General features: G+C 53.6%; 3 protein-coding genes across 12 annotated transcripts in view; 1 reads left to right on the plus strand and 2 right to left on the minus strand.

Annotated features, from left to right (window-relative positions):
- TTC21A (tetratricopeptide repeat domain 21A) overlaps positions 1-1,180 on the minus strand; it is a 33,619-nt gene extending 32,439 nt beyond the window's left edge. For all 6 annotated transcript variants that reach the window (XR_006385077.1, XM_044252651.1, XM_044252648.1 and 3 more), the window contains exon 1: positions 827-1,180. Coding sequence is in view for 5 of the 6 variants with exons in the window: in XM_044252651.1 (XP_044108586.1) it covers positions 827-853 (27 nt within the window). In the remaining variant the exon portion in view is untranslated. The remainder of the gene's footprint in view (positions 1-826) is intronic.
- On the plus strand, positions 1,113-11,679 carry GORASP1 (golgi reassembly stacking protein 1). 3 transcript variants are annotated; one of them, XM_044252658.1, is made up of 9 exons: positions 1,113-1,213; positions 4,889-4,969; positions 5,537-5,740; positions 6,947-7,033; positions 7,174-7,304; positions 7,557-7,824; positions 8,583-8,733; positions 9,191-9,340; positions 9,572-11,679. In XM_044252658.1, exons 1-9 carry the CDS (start codon positions 1,151-1,153, stop codon positions 9,823-9,825), a joined length of 1,389 nt encoding a protein of 462 aa, XP_044108593.1. In that variant the 5' UTR covers positions 1,113-1,150; the 3' UTR covers positions 9,826-11,679. The 3 variants fall into 3 exon arrangements, with proteins under 3 accessions (XP_044108593.1, XP_044108592.1, XP_044108594.1); XM_044252659.1 differs by lacking the exon at positions 1,113-1,213 and adding an exon at positions 4,675-4,690; XM_044252657.1 differs by lacking the exon at positions 1,113-1,213 and having other exon boundaries at positions 1,259-4,969.
- The window catches only part of WDR48 (WD repeat domain 48), a 47,687-nt gene continuing 42,054 nt past the window's right edge, over positions 11,680-17,312 (minus strand). For 2 of the 3 annotated variants that reach the window (XM_044252656.1, XM_044252654.1), the window contains exons 17-19: positions 15,915-15,991; positions 14,392-14,584; positions 11,680-13,711 (exon numbers count right to left, since the gene is read on the minus strand). In XM_044252656.1, the coding sequence (XP_044108591.1) occupies positions 13,616-13,711; positions 14,392-14,584; positions 15,915-15,991 (366 nt within the window). In that variant the 3' untranslated portion in view covers positions 11,680-13,615. The remainder of the gene's footprint in view (positions 13,712-14,391; positions 14,585-15,914; positions 15,992-17,312) is intronic. The other variant, XM_044252655.1, reaches the window with a different exon arrangement.

A 17,312-nucleotide genomic window follows, 5' to 3' on the forward strand; every position in this document is an offset into this window, starting at 1 on the left:
GCTTGACAAAGGTCATGCAGTAATAGGGGCTGAGATTTCAAAGTGAAGTCTCACTTCCCCTAAGGTTTGTGGGTGCTGGAGTTGGGGTGGAGATGTGGTTGGGTTGTGAACAGTCTTGTGGGCCATATGAAAGAGCCCAGACATCATCCTCAGGGTAATAGGAAGCAGCTGGATCGAATGGTTTTAAAGCAGGAGGAGGGATGTGTTCAGATGTGTGTGTGTGCGTGGTGGTGGTGGTGTGGGGTCTGCTGGTGAGGAGAGAGCTGGTGTGTGTGTTGCCGGGTGGGGGGGGGGTTAGTGTTTCAGGTGCCTGGGGAGCGGTTATCCCGGACTAGGAGGTACAAAGTAGAGGGTTCTGTCAGGAGACTTGTAGGGGCTGACACTTCCTGCTGATAGGCAGGACCTGAGATGGGAATGGGGAAGACTGAAGGCTGTAGGATCAGTAGAGGATCAGTAGAGATGCCCTCTACTGAGGTGGGGGACGCAGAAGCAGCAGCAGGGGAGGGGGAGATGATGGCAAAATGAAAGAGATGGGTTTTGGTTACCTTGGAAGGGGGGAGCTCAAGAACAAGACTGGGTGGGGATGTTGATTTGGAGCTCAGAGTGCACAGAGAACACACAAGGAGAAAGATGCACTGGCCACGAACAGTGAAGCAAAGGGGGCCAGACCCTTCATTAAGCGGCCGGCGGGGGACGGCGAAAGGCGGGTAAAGGGGACAGCAGGGGCGGTCGGAGAGGTGACAGGAGAGCAGCGGGGCGCGGGGGTCTCGGGGCGGGAGGCGGAGAGTCCCGGAGGGAGCGGCTTGGCCGCACTCGGGCCACGTACCATAAGAGAGGAGTCATCGCTGCTCATCTCCAGGCTCCCGCGCCTCCGAGTCCGGGTCTGGTGGGGCCGCCCGGAGCTGGATTCCCGCGTCAGGGTCCCCGACTCGCCTCTCGCGACCGGAAGTTGGAGGCGCGCGTCCCTGGAAACGGAGGTAAGGGCCGGTTGCTAAGAACGTCAGAATCAGGAGTGGGAGAGGCAGGCACCCACGTGACAAGGCGCTCGCAATCGAGCGCCGAGAGGGCGAGTGTACGCTGGTGGCGCCGGGTCGCGCTGCGGGGTGGGCACCGCGGTACCGGACACGCGCGCCGCCGCCGGGCCGCAGCCATGGGTCTGGGCGCCAGCGCCGAGCAGCCCGCGGGCGGCGCCGAGGGCTTCCATCTGCACGGGGTGAGTCGCCCCCGCGGCGCCGGTGACCTTGGCGGGGCGCCCGCACGGACGGGATGGGACGTCTGATCGTCGGCTCGAGTGCGGCAGCGGCAGGGTCCCAGTCCCCCGAGCGGCCGGGGTGTGCCTCCTTCCCGGTGGGGCGTGTGCCGCCTTCCCGGTGGGAGCCGCCTGCGGGAGGCTTTCTGGCCCCGGCCCATGTGCGGCCGGGTCTGCCCGGCGCCGGCCCCGAGTGCCAGCCGTGCAGGAAGCGGGAGCGTTTCCTGGTCCGGTCCGGACCGGAATGGCACTTCTCCCAGGTGGAAGATTGCATCAGGTCCAGCCGGGACGCACTTGTGCACCCGGGTCATGTTTGTGATCGCCTTCTTGATGGGCCTGGGAAGAGAGCCAGCAAGGCCAAGACCCTAGGTCCCTGTCGGGATGGCCAGGTGGACGCCGACTGCCACGGGGCCTGCCGGCGCGTATCCCGCCGACGGGCCTCCGGTTCCGGGCTGGAGGAGCAGTGCCAACCGGCCAGGGAGAGCCGCAGCGGGAGAGCCAGGAGACTGCCGCAGAAGGCGGGGTGCGAGCGTTGGCAGCAGGGGAGGGACGAGTCTGGACAAGCAGTTCTGGACAAAGTGGAGACGGAGCGGGGTTCCTAGAGTCTGAAGGTGAGGAGAGGGCCCGCAGCCAGATGGAGAGCTGGGGTGGTAGTGGAGAAGGAGGTGCTGAAACGGAGGTGAGCGGGGCACGAGGGTCTCCAAACTCACAGCGCAGCGGGGAAGGACCTCGTGCTTCTCCACGGGCACCCTGGATGGATTGCAGAGCTGAGTGTAGGCAGGCAAGCTGGTCAGTTTGGTACCTGGCTGCTGAGGGGTGTCTGAAGCTCTGTTAACCACAAGAGGGGAGGGTGAAAGAAGGGGGTTCCCAAAAGGCAAGCCAGCTTGGCTTCAAGACCCAGAGTTGACAGGCTCATGTTTGGCAATGGGCTTTCTCTGGTTGGCATCACAGTGAGGCACCTGACAGAAAAGTGGACAGCGGAACGCCTCCCATCAGGAGAATCTTTCAGCAGGTTGATGGAAAGCAAAGAGATTGAGGACTTGACGAGAGGGGAGAGGTGGGGCAGTGGTGGGGGGGAATGTGGGAGAGGGGCTGAGTGGAGAGGTCAAGAGATTGGAGGTCTTCCATCCACAAAAACAGGTATTTTTGAGCACATTCTGGGTGCCAGAGATAAAGCAGTGGACAGAACAGACACCGTCCCTCATCTCATGGAGCTTATCCTTTGTTGCTGGCACAGAGAGGAGGGAGACAGACGAAACAGAAATATATGCTAGGCGGTGAGCAGTGCGAGGAGAAGAAAGGAGAGGAAGAGCATACAGAGGATGAGTGGGTGCTGTTTTGGATAGAGGGGTCAGGAAGACATCTGGGAGGGAAGGAGTGGACATTACAGATACTTAGAGGAAGAGCATTCTGGGACGGTTGGGTTGAGAAAGCAGGAGATGAGGCTGGTGTCCAGAAATGGGGTGGCCCATGTGAGGAGGACAAGTGCTAAAGGAAGAGACCAGACTTTGCAGGGCCTCTCGTGTCCTGAAGATCAGGATTTTCTCCTGCGCTGTGGAACGGGGGACGTTTTCCGTGGAAGTGTGACCTTACCTACTTACATTTTTTAAAAACTGAAGAACATGTCTGTTGTCTTCTGTAAATACTGGTGTTCTTACTGTGCACCAGGCACGTTGGAGAAGTCCTTGCCCTCAGTGAGATTAGAGGCCTGGAGGGTCCCCCAGGAAATGGTTGTTACCTGTCCAGGCTCTGGGTTGGACTTCCTGGAGTCAGATTTCTGAATAATGGAGTGCTTTTCCTCCTGGGGAAGTCAGTGCTAGTAAGAGTTAAACACAAGGTAGGGCAGGTCCCCTGGCACGAAGCCATTCCTCAGCAAGTGTCAGCTGCTGTCCCTTTAATTACATTAGATTCCCTGATGGGGAACACAGTGAAAGGTGGTGGGAAACCAGCAAGCATCGAGTGGCTGCGAGGTGGAGGGTGTTGGGAGCCCCCAAAGGAGAGCTGGACAGGGGACAGCACTTATGGCGGGAGCGGGGGTGTAGTGGCAAGCCATGCAGATTAGCTCTGCTCCAGAGCCCTAGAGGGTGATTGCAAGGTTGGGGGCAGGGGCAGTGGAGTACAGCCAGAAGACAAGGTCATGGCAGAGGGTGGTGAGAGGGCCTGGGGATTGGAGGCTTGAGCTTCTGGACCTCAGTAATGCTGGAGGGCAGCTGACAAGGAGTAACTGAGGAGGGGAGCGGGCTGGCAGCTGGGTGGCACTGGCCTCAGGAGCAGGGGGAGGCAGGAGTGGCATGGATGAGGTCCTGAGCTGGGAAGGAGGACTACCTCCGCATTCGCTGTCCCTGAGTAACAGTCCAGTGGCTTTCAAAAGACACCTTGTCCCAGCTTTCCCGTGGAGGGAGAGGGGCAGGGCTCAGAGCTCCCCTGTTGCAGGCCAACTGGGACTGGAGTTGGTTTCTGGGCTCACTGTCATTGGAAGCCATGGCAAGCTCCTGGGGATGGCAAGCAGGGCCTCAGTGGGTGGTGACCCAGCTAGAAGGGCGTTCTAATTCCAGGGGTGAATTACCCTGGATCCCAAGGCGTGGGGTGAGCTCTCCTTCAGCTTGGGGAATCCAAGACTATAGGGGCTGGTGGGTGGCCGAAGCCCCAGGGCCTTCCCATGGTGGATGCATCCGGAACCTGAAGCCACAGGAGCCCTGGCCAGGCATTAGTCCTCTGGGCTAATGCCTGGCCAGCAGGACATCAAGTGCTCACAGCCAAAGGCCTGAGGGTGTGGGGCCCACTGCAGGGTCCAGCCCTGGGGATAAAGGCTGCATTGTTTGAGCAAGGCTCTGTAAATGAGGCCTTTGAGATGGATTTTTACCCCAGCTGGGAGGCCTGGTTGCTGTGTTTTTGGAGACAGCAGTGAGTTCCAGAATACAGGGCTGGAGGCCCCCTTGGGCTCCGGAGTGGCTCCTGGGAGGGAGGAGGAGCCATTCCACACAGAAGGGGAGACTAGGCTGTGAGGCTGGGATTCATCCCTGCTTCTGGGACTCCCTCTTGCAGGACTCCCAGCTCAGGCACATCCCCTGTCCCTTGGGTCTTCTTCCCTCAGCTGCACTCCTCAGTAGGTCCCACACCTGCCCAGCTGAGCTTGGATCTGTCACCACAGGGTCTGCACTCTGGGATCTGGCCACAGGCTGCCCACCCTCTCTGTCTTTCTGAGCACACCCCTGGTTCCGTCTGTTCTGGGGCCCTCCCTTCCTGTCCACATCTAAACCTTTCTGGTAAACCTGCTGGCTTCCCAGTGGCCCCACCTTCCCCACAGGCCTGTGGTGCCCTGTGTCTGTGTGGCCTCCTAGAAGCTCCCAGGGCTACCCTGGGCTCTCCTGTGAGGCATCTCTGGAAGTATGATGTGTGACCCAACAAGAGCCATTTCCCAAAGAGAACAGTCTTGCCCAGGTAAGTAGCCAGAGGGTGGAGTTACCTTGACTGTGCTCACCGGTCACCTGCCTACAACAGTTTGTGCAGGGCCCGGGTTCTTGCTGTGACACCGAAAGTGGTGATGGATGGTCTCTGAAATTGTGAACATGGATGGGGGCTTCTCGGAGAGTCACGAGGCTGGTGCCTGCTGTGACTGTGGCCTCTGCTGTGGGACAGGTGCAGGAGAACTCCCCAGCCCAGCAGGCAGGCCTGGAACCCTACTTTGATTTCATCATCACCATCGGGCACTCGAGGCTGGTGAGGCTCTCCCATGCTACAGCTGCTGTGTGTGTGTGTGTCCCCTGTCCCACAGCAGGCCCCACTCTGCTCCTTCTCCCTTTTCTTCTGGAGGGAGGCCCAGCTCACCTCTCCTCCTTCTAGACCTGTACTCAGCTTGACTGGTGCACTGCCCAGTGTCCAGCTCCTGAGCTTTTTGGGGCTCTTGGAGCTGGCCACAAGGTGTAAAGGGCCTGCCTCTCAGGACATGAGAGGTGTCAAGGTGCGAAGGGACCTGTCAGAGAGGGGAGCCCTGCAGTGCTCTGGACCAAGCAGGCTCTTCGCTCACTCTGTTGTCTTTTCCAGGGTTTCTGAGAGAGGCAGGTTTTGTGGTGCTTAGGGGTGGTGGGGGGTTGCAGTGGTCTCGGGGGTTGCAGTGGTCACAGGCCCAGACCCTGCCCTGGCCCACGCCCACACCAAACCCCGCTTGGGCACCTGGCCTCCTGGGCCCTTCCCCACGTTGGACCCAGACTTGTCTGAGAGGCCCCAACCTGGGGGGTGGGGGGTGGGGGGCAAAGGGGCTTGGTGTCAGCCCCTCTGCCGCCGCAGAACAAGGAGAATGACACGCTGAAGGCCCTGCTGAAGGCCAATGTGGAGAGGCCTGTGAAGCTGGAGGTGTTTAACATGAAGACCATGAAGGTGCGGGAAGTGGAGGTGGTGCCCAGCAACATGTGGGGCGGCCAGGGCCTGCTGGGGGCCAGTGTGCGCTTCTGCAGCTTCCGCAGAGCCAGCGAGCACGTGTGGCACGTTCTGGTGAGTGGGGGGGCTGGGGGGGAGGGGCAAGGGTTGGGTGTGGGGCATCTGGATGGGGCCAATGACCTGCTTCCGGGACAGGGCTCCTGAGGGCCGCTCCTCATCCATATAACTGTGTACCCTACTTGGTAGCCAGGCGACCTACAGCACCCTTCTCACCCTCCAGACCTTGGTTTCCTATTTTGAGGGGTGGGATACCACCAACTGGAGGGGCCAGTTGGTGGTACCCCACACTGCCAGAAGGCGGCTGCTGCTGGTCTTTATAGATGGGGTCTTTTCTGGTAGACTCTATGGCCTACCGGGATCTAGTCATTTCTGGCAGGTTTCCTCAGAGCCCCATTGGGCCTTGGGCCTGGGGTCTTCCTGAATCTCAGTGACTGAGTTGTCACAGATGTTACTGTGTCTGTGTACACACACACACACACACACACACGATGGTGCCTACAATCTTGAATGCTTAGTGCCAGGGCTTAGTGGAAGGAGGGTGCCCTGAGCTGGAAACGGACTGATTTGATCTCTAGCCTTCTCTGTTACTCACTGAGTTCTTGTGGGAGACTTATCAATCTTTTAGCCTTCCTCAGTTTATCCACCAGTACAATGGGGTGATGAGGCAAATCCCTTTGCATTGCTCTGGGAGATCTGGAGCTAGGAGTGGTAGAGTTTCCCAAGGGAGGAAATGATGCTTGTACCCAGTTCTGCTCACTGCCCAGCCTCCAGCCCCACCACAGGGTCTCAGCCATATGCCTGCACCCAGTAACAGCACTGCAGTTGGACACTTCCTGTGGGCCAGCTGTCATTTTCATTCTTTACCTGTATTCTGTTTTTAATTGTTTCGGCAACCCTGTGAGGAAGGACTGCATACCCTGCTTTTAATCGTGGGGAAACTGATGCTAGGGTGTTAAGTATTTGTCCACAGTTACAGTCTAGACTAGGTTGGCTGAGTCGGGATTTAACCCACAGGAGATTCCAGAGCTCAGGGCTGTGAGCAGTGCCGTGGTGTTGCCCTCTGCCAGCCGGCTGTGCACCTTGGGGAGGTCAGGAAATGAAGGATGGAGTAGGAGAGTCTGGGCTTGTCCTAGCCCTGGAGCCTGAGAACAAGTATCCTGCTCAGTACCTGTAAAGGGAGCCCCTCCATTCTCCCTGCCCACCCCTCTCCATCCCCAACTCGAGAAGTAAGACAGATATTGGTGATTTCTCTTTCCCCAGGACGTGGAACCCTCTTCACCTGCCGCCCTTGCTGGCCTGCGCCCATACACAGACTATGTGGTTGGCTCAGACCAGATCCTCCAGGAGGTGAGCAGCATTTGGTTTGTCCTCCCCAAGCCCCCCGGATAGGGTGCCGAGATGGGTGCTGTCCACGAGGGGGGCCTTGTTTAGTCGAGGCCTCCCAATTCAGTGTGGGGAGTGGGGCTCAGGTGCTGGTTTTGTCGTAGTCCGAGGACTTCTTTACGCTTATCGAGTCCCATGAGGGGAAGCCCCTGAAGCTGATGGTTTACAACTCCGAATCCGACTCCTGCCGGGAGGTGACTGTAACTCCCAACGCAGCCTGGGGTGGAGAGGGCAGGTACTTCCTGAGGCGGAGGGTGGTGGGGCAGGGGCCCAGCAGAGCACCGGCTGGACCTGGCCGCTGGACGTGGACACCCAGAATCCCATGGTGGGGGGTGGAGGTTGGGCCCAGGGTCCAGGGATCCTGAGGATGACCACTGGTCCAGGAGGCACCCTTGCTGTCCGTCATGGCTAGGAGTGGGTGGGGTTGGCAGACCTAGGAAGGGCTATGGGACAACCCCCTGGATTGAATGTTTCTGGACTTCGGCAGTCTGGGGTGTGGTATTGGCTACGGGTATCTGCACCGGATCCCAACCCAGCCTCCCAGCCACCACAAGAAGCCACCTGACGCCCCTCCACCGGACGCCCTGCCACCTGACGCCCCGCCACCTGACGTCTTGCCATCTGGTGCCCCGCCACCTGGTGCCCCGCCACCTGACACCCCGCCTCCTGATGCCCCGCCGCCTGGACCCACCCCTCAGGACTCTCCTGCCTCTTCAGGCCTGGAGACAGGCTCCAGGCAGGATGACTACATGGAGGTAGGTGGGGATCATCTGCCAATGAGAGGAAGTGGGGAGCTTCGTATGGGCAAAGGGGCCTGCCACCTGGGAAAGGAGGACCCCAAGGCTGCTGTCACCCGGGGCCCATTTGTGGAGCCCTTGGGGGACCTTTTTTGCTTCTGGGGGCCAGTGAAAGCAGGTGGTCCAATCCTGGGACAGTGAAGCCCACTTTAGTCTGACACTTAGGTCTGGAGGTGAAGGTCATGGCAAAGCACTAGTTGTTGCTTTCATTTCCTGAGTAGGACACAGAGGCTCAGGCACAGAGCCTTGTACTGTGCCTTGAGGAGTCTGGGGTCAGGCTGGGCCAGAGGCTGGGCATCCAGAGCCCCGGCTGGGCTGGTTGTTTGGCCAGGAGGAATGCCAGACCTGCTTTCATGCCTGTGGGAAAGTCACTGAGTACCTTCAGGCACTGGGCTATTGCCCAGTGTCTGTACTGGGGTGCATGGGAGGATGGCTCCCTCGGCATGCTGGAATTCAGCCAAGGGTTCCTCTTCAGGTGGGTCATTGGAGGGGCCCAGCCAGGTGGGTGCTCCCTCCTTGTCAGCACCGCCAGAGAGGCCAGGTGGGCCTCCTGTACTGGACTGTAGATCCCCTGTGGGGTAAGGGCAGGACACCACGGCTCTTTGCTCCATCAGGCAGAGCAGTGCTTCTGTGGTCAGTGTGGGCCGGGGCTTAGGTTGGACTCCTCTGCCCCAACTGCTCCTACTATGCTCCCTCCTTCTTCCTGGCCCCCATAGGCCCTGCTGCAGGCACCCAGCTCCTTCATGGAGGGACAGTTTTCTGAGCCTGGGAGTCCCAGCCGTGGTGCTCCAGACCTTGGGGGATTTCCACATCCCATGGAGACACCTCTTCAACCTCCACCTCCAGTGCAGCGTGTCATGGACCCAGGTAGTGAATGGGCCCCAGAGAGGAGACGGAGGGGCCTGCAATCCCCGGTGCTGCGGTGGGCCCCAGGTTTGGGGCGGGGCTTCCAGGGCAGTGCCTAAATCTTCCTCAGACCCACGGACGCCTCCTAGCTCACAGATGCCAAGAGGGTTGCAGATGAGCCTGTCTAGTGTGCTGGTGGGGGGACTGCAGTCCACAGAAGGGACACGGCCTGCTCGAGGTCACGCTGCATAGTGGGGACAGAGCAGGGTCTGGGCCCTCTGCCTCTGTGCTAGTCCTTTTCTTTCCTCAGCAACAGGCAGTGGGGACCACTTTGGGATTGGGCGGGGGCACCCTTATGGGCTGAGATTACAGTTTCAGGCTAGGCCAGGCGCTCCAGGAACAGAGGCCTGAGGCCGAGGATATGAGCCTTCCAGTTGTCTGGGTTTTGTGCTGGCAAAGACTTGCATCCTTCTTCTAGGCTTCCTGGATGTGTCAGGTATCTCTGTCTTGGACAGCAGCAATGCCAGTGTCTGGCCCGGCCTGCCCTCTGCCACAGAGCTGACGTCCACGGGTCTCTCAGCCTCTGGCCCTGAGGACGTCTCCAGCAGCGGTTCTCACGAGCGTGGTGGTGAGTGGCCCACACCTGCACAAGCTTTCTGGGAAGGACCCTGAGTCGTTGGCAAGGTTGCCCTGAGTTTCTCAGCTGGCTGGGAGGCTGGCTTTTGGGTGAAATACAGCCACGTGAAAGCATCTGGACACTAGAGCTCCCATTCCCCATCAATGTCTGGGGAGGGATTGGGGGGGGGGTAGTCAGTGGGGGCTGCCCCAGGCCTTCTCAGCCCCTCCCTGTATTTTTCAGGTGAGGCCACATGGTCCGGATCAGAGTTTGAGGTCTCCTTCCCGGACAGCCCAGGCACCCAGGCACAACCAGACCACCTGCCTCAGCTAACTCTTCCCGACAGCCTCATCTCGGCAGCCTCACCGGAAGACGGCCTGTCTGCTGAGCTGCTCGAAGCGCAGGCTGAGGATGAGCCGGCAAGCACAGAGAGCCCAGAGTGCAAGGCAGAGGCTGAGGGGGCAGGTGGCCAGGCCCTGCTCTCCACCCCTGAATAACACCCTAGGCTGTGTCCAGGTCCCTGATGGCATTTCATGAGGCTGAGACGGGGAGGAAGCCACTTAGGCCGCACTATGCAGCTCAGCCCCTTGCCTGATCCCGGCCCAGTGTGTGCAGCTTTCTAGGCAGTGGCTCCCGGTTGTGCAGGCACTTCTGCAGTTCGGGAGCTCATGTGTGCCCATAACCCCTGCTGGCGTCCAAGAGATGACCTTCCAGCATTGCTTCTGCCTGGTGGTCCTGGCTTTGGGGAGTCGGGCACTTGTTTTAGAGTCTCAGACGAGTCCTTCTGGGGTGGTGGGGAGCTGGGAGCAGCAGCCAGATTAAGTTTTGCAGGAGCTGGGGTAGGAGAGGAAAAGGACTATTTTGCTGCTTGGGTCAGGCAGAGAGCCTCAGTGGTTAGGAAGAGGAGACCATCGGCAAGAGCATCTTTAGGCCACATTGTACCCTTATGTCCAGTGCTTGCTCCTGCTCTGGTCACTAAGGCAGCCCAGGCAGCAGCAGGGTCCACACAGGGTCAGGTGTGAAGGAAGGAGGAGGATTGAAGGGTGGAGTGAAGGAGGAAGGGTTGGGTGTGGAGTATTTGCCTACAACTTGCTAGGGCTTGCCTTGATTCTTCTTGTACAGCTCAGCTAGCCCCGTGTACTAGAAGGCAGCCCCACATAGGGGACCCCTGAGGCCCCAGTTACCATCTCTTGTAGAAGTCTCATATCCTCACCTCTGCTACACTGCATAGCTGGCTCAGGCTGACTGACATCTGCCAGTCACAGCTGGAGGAGAGAAGCAGTGAACTTGTCCATCTCTCCTGGGGAGGAGGGTTGGAAATTCTAGCCCTGTCAGCAGAGACTCACTTGTTCTGGGACCATGATGTCTCTTCCCCAGGGCCTACACCCCACAGTACCCCTAGTGGTGACTCCTGTCAGATCCCAAACTTACACAACCATCTCTTCTAAATATACAAGGCATCCAGGCTGCCCAGTGGAGAATACAGATTGCGAATTTAAATTCACCAACCAAAGCCAGTCCTGACTGGACTTCTTGAACACAGCTCCCACCCTAAGGGGGAATGAGGGGCCTGGACAACGGTGGGTAAAGGCCATTCTGTTCTTTCCCATAGTATGGGAGGCTGTTCCCTCCACCCCCAGTGCCCAGAGTGGCTAAGACTAGGCGAGATCTTGTGCTTTACCTGGTTGCTCCAGAAAGAGGAGGGTTCCATGCAGGAATAGCTCCTGAAGTCCCTCACCTGCCCACATCTTGCCAATTGCTACAAAAGCTGCCTCTGGCCTTGTCTTCTAGCTGCTACCCAGTTGAAAGTCCCACGTTTGCGGCTTGATCTGTAATGTGGGCACTTAACAGTGCATTCAGGGTTCTATTGGGCCGTCTGCTCAGGGGGAGGCACAGACCAAGTATATGCAGGGAGGGCCCCCAATGAGCAAACTCTTCAAATTTCTAGCACTGTGACTGCATTTGAAGCAAGCCCTCGTCAAGCCTGTCATGGCAGCTGATAAGCCTGTCGAGCAGGGAGGTGTTGTGTCCAAAGCCAGGTCTGGAGCTGGGTTCTGGGATTTTCTGGGAGCCGTGTCCACCTGTAGGAATCCAGGAAGTAGAAGAGAATCACCTGTTTGGAGGCCAGCTTCCCTGAACTTCAGCCTGGCAGTCTGGCCCGACATCTCCCTCACCCTAGGACTCTGGCTCTTCCTCTCTCACTTTTACATACTCCCTGCCCTGACCAGGGGGATAAAATGGGTACTGACGTTGATGACTGTCAGGGTAAACATGGAACCAGAAGTTTCTCTGTAATCTGCTATGAAGGAAAATGACAAGTGAAAGAAATAAAGGTGTATTACACTTTGAAATATTGTAACTAAAGCCTTTATTCTATACAGCTGTGAAATACAGATTTTTACCCTTTTGGCATTGCAGACTGTCAGATTTTCTGGAAACCGTTACTGGTTTGACTGGAAGGAAAAAAGTAGAAGCATGCCGAGGGTCAGATCTATGACAGGAAGGGAGTGCAGCCACCCCTCAAGTCTCGGCACATGGGGCCAAATGGCCCAGTGAAACCTATTCCTTTACCGCAAGGGCCCCTCTTGCAAACACAGCAGAGGGCTGATAAGTGAGTTGTGGGGTTTGTTTTTGCCTTTAATTCACAACTATTGCTAAAAAATGTGCACCAAAAGCACACTGTTGTATCCAACAGATAGAAAGGACTTTTTAAAAAAAGAAGCCAGTTGCTCTCTGTGTAAGGGAGAAAGACTCATTGGAAATGTGGCATGTCTTTGCTCACTTCTTCAAAGTGCTGGAGGCAGTGACCTGTCCACTTTCCAAAGGAATCTGACCAGCAGTGAGGGAACCCTCACTGCAGTTGTGCAGGTAAGAATATCTCAAATAGAAAGGTCTGGACTTAGGCCCATCAGCTGCTTCCCGCTGAACCTGTCAAGATGTAGAAAAGAAAACAACCCTTTCCAGCCCCTCCCCAGTCCCTGCTGTTGTGGGGACAGACTGCATGCAAGCTGGGGAGGCAACTGAACTGGAATAAACTGCCCTCTGAAGGCACTTGTGCTTCTGGCTTCATACAGGAGGTTTGTCTTCCGTAGTTGTACGGGACTGTTCTATTCTGAATACAAATGACCTTGGGGAGAATCCAAAGTATTTTCTTCTGCCAAAAGTTGAAGTGTTTATCCCCAATAAGTTATATTCTGTACAAGACTCAAACGATTCTATGAAAGCTTCAGTGTTAAAAAGAACAACGAAAAGAACTCTGGATACAGGTACCACAACAAAAACCTGCATATAAAACTCTGGTGAAAACAAGTATGTTTACTTCCAGGAGGGGAATATCAAATTAACTCACTAGGATACCCTTCCTTCTCTGACACCATAAATTTCAGGTAGCATCTAAATGAAGTGAGTATCTCCTTGTGGTCTTTTTTTTTTTCCTTTTCTTTTCTCCTCGTGGTCTTAAGTTTCGATGGTGTTGCGCTGCTCACCCAAAGCGCGAACCTGTGGCGTCACGTAGCTTGGCCCCTCAACAAAGCTGGACGCGGCGGAGCAGGGAAGGCGTGGCACCTGCCCGTGGCTGCCGCACAGCCGGGGGCAATATGGGGGCGCAGCAGCCCTGGGCGCCGCTGGGCATACTCCATGCTGGCAGTCCAAGTGCCAGCACCCAGAGTTTCGCAGGTCTTCCTAAAGAACGCATCTGAGATGCAATATTAAAATGAGCCCAACAAGGATAATTTATTATGAAATGGGCTGGCTCTGGAATTGTACAACAGCAAATTCCTATTAAAAATAACTGTCTTAAATGTGAGAACAACTTGTTTTTAATGACCGACTTGGAAAAAGCCTTCATAGGTGCTGCAGGAATGGAATGTACTCTCTTACAAAAGCTACAGAGCATGTGGGTTTGAAGTGGAAACACAGTGACAGATGTGGCTTTACCTATGTGTCTCTACAAGTGCTAACAGACGAAGATAAGGTCCTTTGAAACGAAAGGAAGAAGCTCAGTCTGTGCTGGCCTGTCGTCCGTCTTCTGTACATCTCACAGGACACAGTGTGCCTGTGGGGTTTTTTGTTCGCACTGCCTCCCTGGGGACAGCTTAATCTACACATGGAGACTGGTTTCTATTTTACACCGCAATTAGTCACTTCAACTGAACGAGAATCTCGGTCCATACCAAATCGGCCGTTAGAAGTCGTGCTCCCACTGGGGCTCGGTGGGCTTCCTAGGACTACTCTTGGGGCCAAGGAGGAAGGTCAGTAAATGAATACCCAGGAGCGCTCACCCACCCCTCACGTGGACTTCTGACGGTAATGGAGGGTGAGGTCGCCACCACTCTTCCATATGAAGTGCTTCACTGTTCGGAGGTCCATGTTTGGATCTAAAACCTGAATGGCCAAAAATAAGTAATAATAAATGTCAAAGCCTCTACTTTGTAATATCCAAGACCTTTATTGTAAACTCAGGGACTCTCACCAGGTCATCCAGCTCGTCCTCCCCTTGCCTTCCCCTGGTGGCCTTCTCTTGCTGACAGAGCTCCCATGTACGCAGACACGAGTCTGGGCAGTGAGAGACAGCAGCTTGGGTGGCTAGGCCAGAGATCCCAACTTCAGCCGTTCCCAAGGAGATGCCTCAAATGCACCTTTATTTAAAACAGTGCCCCAATGCTCCACCCGCCTCTGCTTCAAATCTTAAACCAACACGGCCGTGTGACACTGCTCTGTCAATCAAGCTGATTTTGTGTCTTTTTCTTGTCAGGAAAAAAGAAAAGCCACCAGCACATTCACCCTTTGTGTGTGCATTTCAATCTCTATGTCCTTTTTCCGAGAATCTCCCTGGAGTAAATAGGAACTTTAGGGTGGGCTGCAGAGCCCCTCCAGAAAGGGTCTCACCAACAGGTGGGAGAGCCTTGGTGTTACGCTGCTCACCCAAAGCGCAAGAGCTTAGAGCCTCCCTAAAAGCAGAAGTACCCCCACAGGTAACAGATGTGGGAACCAGAATGACACCACATGTAACTTTCTGATCATCGACACGAAAAAATGGAACTATGGTCCTCAAGTGCACTTACCTGGTCCTGGCACAAAAGTTCAATTTTCTCCTCTGCCAAAACAGCAATATCCTCTTCTTTTTCCTGTTCTCCTGGTTTTTCATTATTAGAAGAGCTAGTGGTTTGCGACTCATTATCCAAGTTGATGATTTTCTCATAAACGTGTTCCATTACTTTCCGGACCTGGAGCATGTCACTAGCAGAGAGTCTGTCTCTGTAAGAAGCAAGGGCAGATTGTGCCATCAGGAATCACTGGATGTTATCTCTTAAATATTTTTTGGTGTTCCATTGGATAAAGACAAAACATAGCACGGAAGCAAATCAATAAGAATGTTTAGGTCATTGCCTTAATCCAGTTTTAGAATTGCCAACACATTTCCATTGTGTTCCCCCAAAGACACAGATTACATGTAAGTGAAATTAAATACATGTTCTTAAAACTTACATATATGTCAATAACAGCCTGCTGGGTTTTATTCCCTTAAAGACGATCCCAGAGGATAAGCAAACTAAATGCTCCTGGAAGGGAAGGCAGCCCACCATGTTTACTAGGCTCCCATTCCCCAGGTGCTCATTTCTCCTGTGGCTTCTGGCCCTAGAGCCAAGACCTCCTGCCTAAACTCTGGGCCACAAGCCCAACAGCTGGCTGGGTATCTCTAGAAGGATGTCCCATGGGCACTCTACATGTCCCCAACCAGATTCATCAATTTCCTCACCCCCAAACCTACTTCTCTTGTATCACTGACGTCAGTTCAAAATGGCCTACCCAAGTAGCTCGGGCTCAAAGTTTGAAAGCCATCTTGACCTTCAGTCACTAAATCTGGTTTAAGTGCTATCTAGGACTTGCTTTAAAATGATGTGGGGTGTGTATGTGTGTGTAGGTGGGTTGGAGGGAGAGGCAGAGGTGAAGGAAAAGCTTAGGCATGTGTTGATGACCCTGGAGCTGTTTGAGGGGATAACGGAGGTTCATGCCCCTGATCTCGTTTGTATATATCTGGAAATGCCCCTAACAGATTTTACTTGCTCAGATACACGTCCACAAGACCTCAAATTTCCTTTCCCAGTTCTGGAGTCTCTGCTGCAGCTACACCGGTCCTTGCTAATTTTCAGGATCTTGTGTATGCTCCTACTTCCAAATCCTCAAACCATTTCCTGGGCGTGGAATACCTCTCTTTTGAAATTATATCCATTTCTTACATGTTCAGCTCAAATTCCATGTCCTTCAAGAAGACTTTCTGGAAGCTCCAGCCCACGATTCATTTCTTTCCCCTACTCCCATGATTCCCTAAGTATCCATAAAAGCAATTTTTATATACACATTGTGTCCTAAACTATGCTGTGGCAAGAGAAAAAAAAAACAAGTCTTATAGTTTTGAACATCTGTGGCCTACCACCGGAGGTATTTGGTAAACGCTCAACTGTATAAGCTTTCAGAATCACAAAACCTGCTTTAGTTATCCTTTACTATGAAAGCAATCATAAAGAAGAAGAAAGTGCTGGCCATTAATGAGATCAAGGCATCATGTGACACTGCATTTACTTACTTTTTTAGGGTTTTTGCTCCCGAAGATGCATGAGGTTGGAGGTAGAAAGGAATTTTGTTGAATTTGGGCATATTTTTCTGAAATATTGAAAGTAAAAAGAAAGGTATGATCATTTTGATCAGCCAATGAATGAAAATGATGTCAACAGAAAAACATGATTTGCAAGTTATTTTACAATTAAAACTGACTTTCTATGAAATGTACAGTAAGCTATCAAATTATCCTCGTCAGCCTTAGTGAAAACGTATCACCAAAGTATCATGTTTAGTTTTGTAATAAAAGATATGTGAGACAAATGATATGTCAGTGGCATTATGATGCTGTAGAATGGCTCTTCTCAAATAATAATTCAAGGTATTAAAGGGAAATAAGCTTTAACTCTTAAAGCTCTCAAAATAAAAATCTCAATTCCACACTTAAACACTGGGGCTGACACCTAAGGGCCCAAACAAAAAGTTCAGTGTCTTGAGAGAAACCCACAACATTCTACTGTACACTCTGGCCTGGTGAGACCCACCGTCCAACTGAAAAGGTCACTTAGGTCCTCCCATTTTCTTTCCCTCCGACCTCAGGTCTGAGGTTTTAAGCAAGAGTGGAAACTTCAGCCAACCACCAAGATGACTATCATGAAACAAACCACATACTTAGATAAAGAATAAATTTAACTGGTCATCTTTTCTCTGGGTATTAATCCCCTCTGAGGCTCCATGTCATATCCTGCCTGAATGTCTCCTCTCAGGAATAAGCCACAGGCCTAAAGTCAGCAATGTATCCCAGGTGACTTTCACAGTCAAAGGAAGCAGTGGTTTATGGGAATCTCGGACTTAGAGAAGAGCACAGAATATCCATCATGTGTCACACTAGCTTTAGTTCTTGGAGGTATATCTGGGACAGAAAACAAATTTTCTGAAAGTTCTACAGAGGTTAAATCTCTTTTCATATGGCTTTAGGAATATATAAAACAGGTCAACAGCACATAAGAGAGTGTAGAAACAGATCCATGTGTATACAGAAATTTAGTATATGATAAAGATAGCATTTCAAATCAGTAGGAAAAGGATAGAGCACTCCAAAAAATTGTTTTGGCACAGCGGCTAACCATCTGGAGAAAGTTAGCATCCTACTTCACACAAAACAGAATAAATTCTAATAGGTTACAGATCTAGACATACACAATGATCACAGATGTACCAGAGGAGAAATACATTTTTGCTACTTTAGACAGGAAATACCAAAGCAAGACATGAAACTCAGAGCCATAAAAGATCAATCTGATAACAAAAAATTCAAACTTTTTGCCAGGCAAAAGACACCAGCCACGAACAAAGTAAAACTTTGGTTGAGAGACACATATAATAGTAGAAGGGTTAATATTTAATAGGACAAAATCCTACAAAT

Source organism: Neovison vison, chromosome 6 (assembly GCF_020171115.1).
Source record: "Neovison vison isolate M4711 chromosome 6, ASM_NN_V1, whole genome shotgun sequence".
Classification (NCBI taxonomy): Eukaryota; Metazoa; Chordata; class Mammalia; order Carnivora; family Mustelidae; genus Neogale; species Neogale vison.